The sequence below is a fragment of the Pieris rapae genome, chromosome Z (genome assembly GCF_905147795.1).
Source record: "Pieris rapae chromosome Z, ilPieRapa1.1, whole genome shotgun sequence".
Lineage (NCBI taxonomy): Eukaryota > Metazoa > Arthropoda > Insecta > Lepidoptera > Pieridae > Pieris > Pieris rapae.
In genome coordinates this window covers 1,479,168-1,492,516 of record NC_059534.1, presented here as the reverse complement: position 1 = coordinate 1,492,516, position 13,349 = coordinate 1,479,168, and the positions used below count along the sequence as shown (strand labels likewise).

The 13,349-nt window shown below is 36.2% G+C and overlaps 1 protein-coding gene across 3 annotated transcripts in view; it reads right to left on the bottom strand.

Moving 5' to 3' along the window:
* Window positions 1–13,349, bottom strand: part of LOC110992659 (transcription factor CP2) — a 32,339-nt gene that overhangs the window by 13,309 nt on the left and 5,681 nt on the right. Inside the window, exons 1-9 of one of the 3 annotated variants that reach the window (XM_022258569.2) lie at window positions 8,649–9,572; window positions 6,269–6,377; window positions 5,422–5,542; window positions 4,417–4,504; window positions 3,563–3,655; window positions 2,956–3,046; window positions 2,721–2,871; window positions 1,874–1,975; window positions 1,055–1,162 (exon numbers count right to left, since the gene is read on the bottom strand). In XM_022258569.2, coding sequence (XP_022114261.1) covers window positions 1,055–1,162; window positions 1,874–1,975; window positions 2,721–2,871; window positions 2,956–3,046; window positions 3,563–3,655; window positions 4,417–4,504; window positions 5,422–5,542; window positions 6,269–6,377; window positions 8,649–8,790 — 1,005 coding nt within the window. In that variant the 5' untranslated portion in view covers window positions 8,791–9,572. Of the gene's footprint in view, window positions 1–1,054; window positions 1,163–1,873; window positions 1,976–2,720; window positions 2,872–2,955; window positions 3,047–3,562; window positions 3,656–4,416; window positions 4,505–5,421; window positions 5,543–6,268; window positions 6,378–8,648; window positions 9,573–13,349 lie in introns of those variants that run through there. The other 2 variants (XM_022258567.2, XM_022258568.2) reach the window with 2 other exon arrangements.

The window sequence follows — 13,349 nt, the reverse complement described above, 5'->3', positions numbered from 1 at the left end:
ATGATTTATTATAACAATTTCATTTAAAAGATAAATTATTAGTACCGGGGACTACAGAGTGGGGTCTTTCCTCACTCAAAGAATAATTATCGCAATACAGCGGCCCTTTTTTTATATATTATTATTATTACATATAAAAACACAACAGCATTAAATTTGTTCCATAGTTGTGGTTATAAAATACAGCGGAAGGGAGTGGAAGTGTTGCCAGTATCAAAGGACTTTATTTAAATTTCTTTTAATTTTCTTTTTATTAATTTCTAATTTTTTTTATTACTAGGTTAAGAAAATTGTAAATAATATATTTATTTATTTTCTCACAAAAACAAAAACATATAAAAACATATACAATAATTGTCATGTAAATACTGCATATTTCGTACATTCAATGCTTAAAAATAATGATTTGACATTAAAAATGGCGGTTTAAAATCAGTGTTGCTAGTTTTAAACCGCCATTTTTAAGTTTACGTTCAGACGTAATAGTTGGAGACATTATTTCTATGTATGTACGCAGAGAATAACAACAAAAAGTGTTTGTATTTTTGTGAATAAATAAACTGTTCATAAATGATATTCTGATTTTTAATTTAGTTTTTAAATGCTTGATTCAAAAAATGATATTTTTTTTAAATGTATTTTTATTATGTAAAGTGTAGGTTAAGAAAATTTTAAATTCTCTATATTAAATATACAAAATGGAAATATATTTATTTCTAACAAAAGGCAAAATCTCAAGAAAAAACTCAAAGCTAAGAAAAAAGGCGTCTAAAAATCACCGAATTTAACGGAACAAAATACTATGTGTCGTAATTTGTCGTCATTTGGAAAGAAGAAAAATCTTAATTAGATAAAGAAAAAGTTTATTTCCGACTAGTGTTAGTTATTACATAGAAAAACAACCTTATTTCAACGCTATTGCGTATCGTCTGTTAATTTTGCATGCACCAGTCATTTTGTTATTTTTTTTATTCATGTCTTGTGACATTGAGGTATCTCGGTGATAAAGAATGTATTTTTCCAAAGAAAAAGAAACTGTATAAAGGAAAAATACCTTGATATACACCCCAACGTCCTTTGTAGGGTCCCAATACACGTGCAAAGAGTTCAACGCGGACGGCTGCTCAACGCGCGTCACTCCGTACGACAATGGGACGTCGACCTAAAATAGAATCAGATTTTAGCCCACTAATTTGTTGAAAACGATGAACATTGTCAAGTCAAACTAAAATCCAGTGGGGCAAAGGGGGGGGGAGCGGTACCAGCTGTCACTTTGTTTTTGGGGAACCACCCGGTCTCCAAACTTTAAGAACAAGTACAAACAAACAAAAACTAAATCACTACCATAAAAAAATAATTTTCAGGGATTGCACTAGCACTAGCTCATCTCAAAAACTGCTGTCCTAGGGGATTTCCCGTCCCAAACATGCGATCTTTTAATAAGTTATCCTTTAAAATAAATAATTTATTACTTTACTTTCGATAGGGTGACACCACTAACTTCCGCACCTGGTGCCACCCAAGGCCACTGCTTAATACTATTTTATATGATTGTCACAATACAACGCCACATTATCTTCGAGTATCTTTCCAAATTATCAGAGCCTATTGGCCTAGTGGTTGCAGCTTCCAACTCATCTCTGTCCTCAATCTCATCTCTGAGGTTCAAACCCCAGCTCACCAATGGACTTTCTAGTGCATTTAATAGTCGCTCATAATGAAAAACATTTTGAGGAAACCGGCTCGCTTTAGAAGGCGTGTATAAGAAGGCTGACCATCTACTTGATTAATAATACAGAATGAGCCCCAGACTTTTTTTTATCTTTCCTAACAATTTTTTTTACATACTCTTTAGTCTTTGGATATAAATTACCTCAATAATCCTCTCGCTAGGCCTTTGGGCATGCCACTGCGCAATCTGTTCCCTCTCCATATACTGAAGTCTTCTTTCGTGGAAGCAAATTTTTATCACACTCTGTAAAAATACATAGTGGTCAAATCCGGCCAGAATTATATCTTATATATAAAATTCTTGTGTCACGGTGTTAGTAACCGAACTCCTCCGAAACGGCTCGACCGATTCTCATGAAATTTTGTGTGCGTATTGGGTAGGTCTGAGAATCGAACAACATCTATTTTTCATCCCCCTAAATTTTTTTATTTATTTTTTAGACAAAATTTTTTTACGATACACCATACAAAAATACATGCAACCCTAAATTTTCAGCCCTCTACAATCATCCCTTATGTTTTTTTTTTGTTAATTATAAACTTTAATTTTTTGGCACAAAAACATGGCAAAACAACGTTTGCCGGGTCAGCTAGTAAGCTATAAACGTCGTATCTCCCAGGGAAGACACCATCGGGTCTTGTTCGGTTTACCGGCCTTTGAGGGAGGAGTTAGCTCTGACAATATGAGAGAAATCTTTGTTTTTAATTTCTTTTATTATTATTACTTAAGATGTCATGTGGAAAATGGTGTAATGGTTGCAGCTCCTTACAAACATTGTGTAAAAAAAAACTTGGCGATTAAAAAGAGTGGCGGAGAGTTTATTGCCAGTTCTTCTCTTCCGTTCTACGCCCTTAATTTATGAACTGGCAGTAAATGTAAAATTAGAAGCATTTAAATGTTCTTTTTGACATTCATAAGTGTATATTGTTACCTATATGAATAAACAATTTTTGACTTCTTTTAAACAACAGGTAGCAAAATCCTTTACCTTTACCTTTAATATTTTTCCTTTAGAATGTGACAGATCGCCCAATTTCTTCAGCTTAACCTCATATGGTTGTCCTTGGTTCAGATATGTCAAAGTTTCCTCGTTCTGTTTAGTGGCTATAGATGTCGCTGCAGCCAGGACGTACTGAAATCTGAAACGTTTCTTGAAATTGACTTTTCTAGCACACGCCGATCACCTGCATGTTCATGACAGAGATCTTAATAAATAAATTTACCTGGAGTCATCCTTATAACTGGTCTCAGAGCGAACAGGCGACTGAAGGAAGCCGTCAAAAGAACTGGGAGAACACATCAATAGCCCCGCATCTGCAATTTATTTAAAAGACAAGATTCAATAAAGCCTTGAGAGATTTATTTTGTGGCATCATATTCAGTCATATGTCTTGAAGTGATAACCGTTCGCCCGGATAAAAAAAGTAGTTAAATCAGAGAGTTAATTGAATCTCTAGACAGTTAATGAAATATCGATATTCAAACAAGTCGCTAATATCCGACAGACAAGTTACTGAACGAAACGTTTGACGAATCCTAAACGTTGCTAGGCAACAATACTAACCTATGCTAGCCATTTACAATTGAACACAAAACACATCGTATTAATCATACCGGAGTCGACAACATGTGGACAAGTTCACCAAAGACCACAATTTGAAACAAAAACCCTAAAAGAAATCAGCTGTTGTCGTGACCGCCATCTTGTTTTACATTGTTAATCAACACACTGGCTTTCGGTCAGACAGATAGTCAATCAGTTTTAAAAAAGCAGCGTCATTAGCTGATAGTTTAAATTTAAAAAACCCTTAAAAGAGAAGAGAAACTCACTTTTATTGTCATGCTCGTTTGGCGAGTTATATCCGCTCATATCCATCATGGTGGGCGCCATTGTTTGGCACTGCATGCTTTCTGGGCTGTTAGCTGCAAAAATAATTCTTCCATCAAATACTTTAAAATGCTAAATATCAAACTTTTCTAGATCTTAAAGTAACGTGGTAATGTGCACACCTCTCCCCTCCATGGCATTCACCATGATTATGTTTACTTTTGAGCTCACTCTTCTCTAGTTTTTCCTGGATTTGGTTCAGGCGTGATCAGACCAGACTTTACCCGTAAAATATTATTAAAAGTGCAAAATAGAGGAACCTGACATACCTCTCTCTCAAATAAAATGTTAAAGAATACAATAATAACTAGCGGATCCGACAGACGTTGTCCTGTCTATACGTCTTTAATTTGAAAATTTCAAACTTTTTTTTATAAGCTAAAACATTCTGGACCATTTTGATGAAAATTATTATTCAAATGTTATGACAATATCTAACGATCCAGCACATGGTCTACAATAACACAATGATAACAAAACTTTTTTTTAATTTGATCGCAGCGCTAACTGTCGGGACAGACTAAAATTAAAATTCGAATATTATTTAAAATTTGACAGTGCGATGGTAGCGCCGTCTGTCGGATCCAATGTAAAACATTCCAAAATCAACAACTACTAATTAATTAAAAAAAACATTGTCCAGCGGACAAAATTGTGAATCTAAACCATTCTCGAATCTCCACGAACACACAAAAAATTTCATCAAAATTGGTCCAGTCGTTTAGGAGGAGTTTAGTCACATACACACGCACACAAGAAATATATATATTAAGATATATAATTGTATACTACTCACAATGCTGACTCATTATGTTATTATGAGGCGGTGACTCCTCACAACCTTCGTCCATCGGTTCCCGATTATCAACAATCAAGTTTGTGATCTGAAAATTTTACAGACATATAAACATTTAGTCTTTATCAGCCAAGTCAGCTGATGAAACACAGCCGCAGGATCCGAAATATTCCTCTGAACACTTGGTCAATGCGGTAGAAGATAAAGACATCAAGTCGGTTGAAAAGTGACTGGTCGTCGAAAATTCGAATCGCTTTTCCTTGAAGACGGTCAAGTGGAAGGAGCTGGGAAGCTCCCGTCCAGAGGTGAGAACAGTAAGACATCAAATATCACACATGTTAAAATGGGACAATTAAGTGATATCATATTTTCATACGTATGAATTATATACAAGTGTGAAAATCAGATGAGAACATTAGAAGTCGCCAGACCAAATCCATGCAACTTCTTCAGCAGTAGCCCGCGATATCTCGCACAACTCCCGAGAGGACATTTAATGTCCAACTCGCATTGTCGCAAGTCCCGCCAAGCGTAATATACAGTGTAAATACATATTTATGTACGAAAAGAGAAATGAATAGAAGAACAGAAATAGCACAGCAGAGCGGTGTTTATCCATTGGCTTTATCATTCGGGACTTTGAGAATTGCTCGAACGGTGAAGGAAAACCTCGTGACTTAACTGGCTTGCGTGAGACTTAAAAGTCACCGGCGAGTGTCATACACCGCAGGCTGATCAGAAATGACCGTGAAACAGATACACAAATCTGAGGGCCAGACATAAAATGGTTAGGGCCACTGATTTATTACCACAGCAAGATTTCTAAAACGACTCGGCGAAATGTCCCGAGTTACTGAAAATATCCACTGTGTCAGACGACAAGAGGATTCTGAAGGCATGGCCAAATATCTTGAGAAAATAATGTTTGTGGCAAATAAGCCCAAGACTAATGGATTCCAAGTCTCGTCATTGCACAAACTTTATTACTAACTATTCTAATCTTACCTGTCTCTCATTCTGTCGTCTTGGGGGCCAGGCCCGACGTGGGGGTGACAGTACGGCCCCAGTTGGAGACGGCGCTTCTTGCTTGAACACTGCCAGTGATGGCAAAGAAAGCAAGGCCTCGCTGTAATAAAAACATTTAACAAATAAAGTACCTGGGCCATGATACTACCATTAATGGATTAAATCCAGGGTAAACAGCAGGTAGAAGGAATAATCATGTAACGTTAGGTTGCTGCATCTGGGATAGGACGCACTTCACGAGACTGACGGCCAAATTACAGTGATGGAGGCACCAAAAGAAGAAGATCAAATAAGCAAGCGCTACTTTTTTTAGACCAGGAGAAAGAAGGCTCATCTGGTGTTAAACAAGACCCTGATGATGGACACAAGGACTTGCAGGTTTTAGGTCGGTACGCGCTTGAGAAGTGATTCAGTAATATTCAAAGGGCTGGTTCCATAGTGGTGCTAAAAGGCTCAATAGGATCTTCAGATGTGAAGTAACATACTCCGTCTGAATGTTAAACATAACAGAGAGTATTCTTCTTTTCGCCTTTGGTTTAGAACTTGCAGTAAATTTAAAAGCATTCTTTGCCTCTCATAAGTAACTAAGAATATATATTCATCAGGCAAAGATAGAGATATCTTTTCATCACAGCTTAAACACAATTTCAAAGAAAGATTGAAGGACGATTAGTGGTCGGAGACCAGTAGGTCGCTGGATTGTGTAGGATGAGCTGCTGTAGCGAAAAGCCAGAAATTGAACGTAGCACAGGACAGAGAGTGAGATGAAATCTTCACCTACTTACTTTAAATAACACTGGTTTAGTATACATGATATTTGACTCACTTCATAGTCAACTCTCCGGGTAGATCCAGATCCAGGTCGTTGACCTGCCACCCGGGAGACATGTGTGATGAGGAGGAGCTGCCACTGCCAGCCATCTCACCCAGGGATGCTGAAATAACCATACGTTTTAATACTCTCTCTCTAGTGACACAGTACAAAAATTCTATATTTATAAGTTAGTATATACAAGGAGTACCGTATTGCGCATTGTTGATAAGTTACTAGCTGTCCCGGCGAACTTCGTTCCACTTAACAGTCTAATAATATCGTGTTATCTTTACTTAAACTTAATTAAGTATCACATTAAGGTAATAACATTAATACAACTTGTTTTGCAAATACAGAAATGTTTTATTGCTTGCCATTGCGAAAGAAGAATGGCAGTTTTAGACATTGGATCTCTTCTCTCTAGCGCCAATATACCGATACCATATTATGTTAAAGCACTTTCTGATTTTTCTGACAACATTTTTGATAAGGTAGGACATGCAACATCAAAGCCTGGTTACGCATCTTCTCATTCGCCTGAAGATCGGAATTTATTTAAATAACACGAATTTTATGTAAAATGATGCGTAGTTTTGTCAACAGATGGCACAACATGCTATTTGCATTCGTAAAATTAATTTATTGTAATTCGATAACTTATCCGATACTTTATTACATTTCCTTTATTCGAAACGGAGATTGGATTCACCAACAAAAAAGAGATAATGAACATCGGTCCAGCCGATCTTAAGTCAGTGGTGTTAGTTATAGTTAGAGTTAATTTGATACATTTAGATTTCAGAACAATATTTCTATTTTTTTTAATAGAACCCTTTTCTACAAAAAGGACAGGCAGGAGGTTCATCTGGTGTTAAGTGATACCATCACCCATAGACACTCAGTATGCCAGTGGGCTCCCAATTGCGTTGTTTGCCTTTTAATAATTTGTACGTACTTTGAAGGACCCTAAGTCAAATTAGTTCGCAAATACCGCTTCTAAACACTTAATGCCAGAGGGTTTCCAAGTGCGTTGCCGGCACTTCAAGATTTGTAACGCTCTTTTCAAGACGGACCCCAAGTCGAATTAATTTTTTTAATACACCATGTATTCATCATCAAATACAGTTTTAATATTAAGCTTTTATGGAAGACGAAGTTTTTTTTAGAGACATTTCAGTTAATATCCTGAAAACTATCAGTCTGATTCCTTCCGACCAATTCCTTTGAACTGGACCTGGTCGCTGAAACTCCTTATCATTTGACATCTAAATCATCCCGTTCGGTGCACGAATGTAAGTGCAACATACAAAGATACACGTCAAGTTGACTTTTTTAAGCGACTTAAAAAATGTTAGTATCATAAACCTTTATTTAATCTGTTTGTTCTTTTCATGAACCGATTTTGATAATTATTTTTGATGGCGATCCAGAAAATATTAGTACATAATTGTTTTCTTCGAAAGCCGTATATTTTACTACGTCTAATAAATCGATGAACGCCGTCTGTACGAACGAAACAGCATGACTCATGGTCCCGCTGCGTCGTCGTATGCGCCGCATCTATCTCTCTTCAACTTCAAGACTTAAGTATGCAATCGTTTCATCATGTTTTGTTATGACGCCTCGTTAGACTATCGTCCACAAACCGACTTTGCAACCATTTTTTTTTCAGAAAAGACCGCAACAAAAGAAGATTACCTACAATCAATAAACTCTATTAGCTACTCTTCTAATTTAGCACGTGGTTCGCCATTGGTATTAACCAGTTATCTGAGGCGGGGCAAAGTGCTCTGATAAGGGTAACTGGTTCATTATTTGCGAAACTAGAGATATAGGGTCATAGGTGAATGTGACCAGAGATAATAGAGTTATTGTCGAGAAGTTAAACAAAAGCAAATTAAATTAAAAAATGGCGCTACAAGCTTATACGTCTGGGTCCTATGTATCTATTTCATGAGGCAAGGTGATGAGCCTTCTATGCTGCGAGCTTTCTGGAGAACCAGATGGCGAGACCCTGGACCAGTGGCGCTACGACGTCTATCTTTGGCCCATGTACCGGTGGAAAGTTTTCGCACAGTCGTGATTCGAACCCTGATTTACAGACATATATACCTCACAAGATGTCATATGGAAAATGGTGTAATGGTTGCAGCTCCTTACAAACATTATGTAACAAAAACTTGGCGATTAAAAAGAGTGGCGGAGACTTTATTGCCAGTTCTTCTCTTCCGTTCTACGCCCTTGATTTGAGAACTGGCAGTAAATGTAAAATCAGAATCATTTAAGAATGTATATTTCATAAGTGTACATTATGTTACCTATATGAATAAATGATTTTTAATTTGATTTTGATTTACTCGTTTATAATATTAAGTCTGACAAAATACAATACCATAAGCGTTGCAGGTGATGCTTGCGAATGCATGGGCACCAAATTCCGCGAACCGCCTGCCTTCTCTTGCTTCCCGAGCTGCGTATTGCAAAACGGCAGCTGCAGACATCCTATCACCGTTTTGCGTTGTGTCTTCCACCATTTTTGTTAAAGTAAACTCTTCCTTTATCTGCCTCTCGCTGTTCTCGGATTAATCAAGGATTTAAAAGTATCCCAAAAACAATACTCCACGGTCAAGGCAATTTTAGTCCAGTTTTGCCTCTGTAAACACTAACGACACTCTTGAAATGGTTCTCCGTATACCTCACGATGGACTTCACTGGTTACGGTATCTTTTTTCAAGTGTTTACAAGTACCCTTTCAAAAGGAACGCACTAATAACAAGCCTATTCAGGTGTACTTAGTCCAATTTACCTCTGTATACACTAGGACACAATTGAAACGGTACTGCTAAATTTTCGACAAAGTTTTTATTCAGGATGACATTTGCTTTGTTTTTGCCTGAACTTCACTTGTTAAAATCTTTCTTTCAAGAGTTTGATAGTATTATTTTAAAAATCGAGGCACTATTTAATTATAGTTCCATCGCATCTATTGCCTCCTAATACACTAAAACTCGAAAGTTGTCAACCGTTCGATAATACAATGCACTTGTGAGTAAACACTTTTAGATTTAAATTAATTGTTGCAATTGGAGAATATTCGAGATTGCCTGCAACGTATTTGATTTAATGAGATCTTCCAATATGACTATGGCCTCTCTACACATTAAGACTTGAAGTGTTTCGGATTTTTTATAATAGATGGCGCTATTACAATTTTTTATGATGAATGTTAGTGATGTACTATATAACACAACTTCCGTCTCAGGGTCGTTGTATATTTTTGATCTATATTTTAGTATATTTCGTTGTCTTTCTCTTCTTATCTAAAATTTCTTCAACGAATTATTAATCTCTTCCAAACTCTTCAATCCTTCAGACTATAAGTGGCTATAGGCAAGAATAATCTCAATCTGTCTTCATTCCTCAACCGAAGATTAGATCTCTTTCAAACTTCTTTCAGACTATGGCGTTACAGGCAATCCTTAAACCCGCTGTCAGAACACACTACAACATTTTATTGTCCACCTATAGGTTCTCTTTGACATAACACTGTACGGCTTCAATAGGAGTCCAGAGACAATTCTCATTTTACTTCATTCACTTTCACTACTTAAAATATATTGAGATATTGTTAGTTAATTTTTTAATTTTATTCAATCCCAATTAAGCTATCTAAAATATATAACGATCATGGTAAACACATATTTTACAAAGAAAACTTCAAATTTTCGATTTTACTAGTTTTTTTTGTATTTAAAAAAGATATGTATCTATTAAGTCCATCAATTTCAAATTCTGAATTGTTCTAAGTTGAAAAAAAAATGTCTATGGGGCCGTTCAAGTATCATGTAAGCACATTTCCGGCAATTTATTCCCTCTACCCTCTTGTAAGCCAAAGAAAACAAGCTGACAAAAATAATAGTACATAGACGTATTATTTTTTTGCAGAAATCCTCGAAAATGCATTTTGCTTTCAAGCATAGACAATGTGTGGGTGATATATGTAGAAAAGTAAATAATTACTGTTGACGTTATCACCAAATAAGAAAATCCCCCCTCCCCCTAGCCTACGAACTTCTCAGCTGACCAGTTTATTGACATTGTCACGCGTCCGGATGAATTCTAAAAGTCTGATGTTTGAACATGTTTTACTGGATAAACAAGACTAATGTCAAGTCATACCAGGACACCAATACCAGAAAGTTCCTAAAGAATTGCCACGCCCCTTTCCAATTCTAATTGGTTCGGAAATTTTTACACTAATCAATTTGTTTATAAACACTACTCTCGTTAAATCACGTAAGAACGCTGATCGCACGACATCTGAATTTGAGAACAGATTAATTATCACATATGTAAGAAACCTTCAGTGTTGCTAAGTAGATTTTATATCATACACAAATAACACACAAAACATATATCTTACGTTCGTTTCTTTGCGTCGTTTTTATTATGAGTTATTAGTTTCTTCTACTCATATTTCATCTTTGTTAATAAGGTGAAAATGCGCTATGGGGTTGGGTCTACACTACACCCTATTCAGAGGGGTAGCAAAACCTTACTAAAACATCACAGACCTACACACGCCGTAAAGAATTTCGCTCGGTATTCGACAATGCCCAAGGAATCCTAGATCCAGGCTAATATAGAGCTCATAAAAGACCTGCAGTCCTGAGCTGCTTTAGAGCGACCTTTAAAACCCTGCTTTATCCCTGATAATTATGTTTAATGCTGTCTCGCTATAGAATATTAGCATGAAGTTATGAGCAGGAATATAACCCAAGACGTGAAAACCAATAAAGACTTCTATATGCTGAAACCATTGAAAATGAGAGTTCTACAGTTTTATAAAAGACATCAATGCATACAGTCTCTGTAGGTCAAAGACGAGGATCTGGTGAACGTAGGGTTTTACTGCTGTCTCGCTATTGAATATTATCATAAAGTTATGAGCAGGAAAATGACCCAACATGTGAAAACCAATAAAGACTTATATGCTGCGGAAACTATTGACAATGAGTGTTCTACAGTTTTATAGAAGACATCAATATCTGCTTTTAAGTCTATTTATCCAAAGCTTTAGGCTAAACGTGCTATCGAATTAAGGCATCATAGAAGTTTCCAATTTGACTCCCGAAAATAGATACAAAAACTTTATTCGCATAGCTATGATTGATTATTGATCATTAGATCAAATACCCACTAAATTAAACACTACTTTTAACTGTAAGTTTAACCTTATGAATTTATTTGTCTCTTTTTATTGTCGCCTTTTCGTTTAGTCGACTTTCAAACATAAATTATTTTCGTTTTTATCATAATTGAACTTAAAAATTAAAATTACATTTGTCTCATAATCTTAAAATAAAAAAATTGAAGGTTTCACTTCTACCACGTGTGTTTACTGTTTTCTTAAACGCCATAAACAGATTAGATATAGGCACACTTTATTTAAACAGTTTATCTCATTATATAAATAAAAATGAATCGCAAAATATGTTGCTAAGCGGAAAACTCGACCATTTCCAGTTGGTCGAGAGGAAAATTGGGTTTTTCTTTTAAATCAAACTTTATGGGGTAGCTTAGCAAAATATATACATTATATAAATATAATAAAATATTTTATAGAACAGGGGGCAAACGGGTAGGACGCATCACCTGATGTTAAGTGATACCGCCCATGGACACTCTTAATGCCAGAGGGCTCGTGAGTGCGTTGCCGGCCATTGAAGAATTGGTACGCTCTTTTTTTGAGTCCTAACTGTATTTTGATATTTGTTGTGTTAATAAAATCTTTCACCTAAACAGCTGCGCCTGTTCTATTGAAATTTGGTGTTAAAATCTTGCAATTTTTCTATTTACGACACACGATATCACAGCTAGTAAGGTAATAAAAATAATAATAAAAACAATACTATCTTCAAACTAATTAGAGTATTTATGTATTTTTCTTGGGAAGGTTTTTCTGGAGGAAAATTGGAAATATTCCACGGAAATACCTAAAAATAGTTTTTATTACGGTAATACGAACTCTACGGGATAGCAGCAAAATTCACAAAAAAGCTAAAAGGGAATGACAAATGATATTAAGTCGAAACGAAGAGGCATCATCTAGATTACTCTTGCACAAATATCAAAAACATAGTTTGTAAGCAAATCAACGCAAAGCAAAGCAACGCCAAGCAACGCACAGCAGTTCTCCTACGGCAAAAGTAAGATCCATGGAACACCAAGTGGGTTCAATCCCTCCTTAAGAGACCTTCTGTCTTAAGTTATTAACTTAGTAGTAAGCAGCGGTAAGTAATTCGACTTAGGGTCCTTCAAGAAAAAGGGTACAAAATCTTAAAAGGCTGGCAACGCACTCGCGAGCCCTCTGGCATCGAGAGTGTCCACGGCCGGTATCACTTAACATCAGATGAGCCTCCTGCCCGTTTGCCTCCTGTTCTATAAAACCTGAGTCTTAGAGTTTTGAGTAAGTGGCAAAATTAAACTTTGACTAGTTATACATAAACTGCTGGTTCAAATTGAATGAAATTTGACCTATATAAAATTGACTAAACTGCTTCAAGAATATGGATGAATTTCTCGAACTCGACGGCGGTTCAAGGTTAACAAGTTAATAAAACAGATAAATGAGATTTAAAATTTGAAAACTACGTTAGATAACAATATAAAGCTGTCAACAAGATGGCGGAATTCAAAATGGCGTATTGTCTACTTAAGTAGGTTTTGATTGACTTGTAAAATTTCACATTGGAGCGTGGATCTTAAAAAGCCGGCAGCTCACTTGCGAGCCATTCTCAGTCTGTCATATATTATCACTTAACAATAGGTAAGCCCGTTTGCCAGCTGCGAGACCTGGAGCTATATATATATACACCATAAAAATAAATAAATCAGTGACCCTACAACCTTTGTAGGTCTTGGTCTCATATCTGTATCATGAATCAAATTAATCTAACGCAAGTAGTTTCACATCTCCTGTCACGCCGACATTTTCCTTCGAGTGTTAAAAGTCCATTGGAGCCGGGATTTGAACCTCAGAGATGAGTCGCACGCTAAAGCCACTAGGCCAATGCTCACAAAATAAACTTTG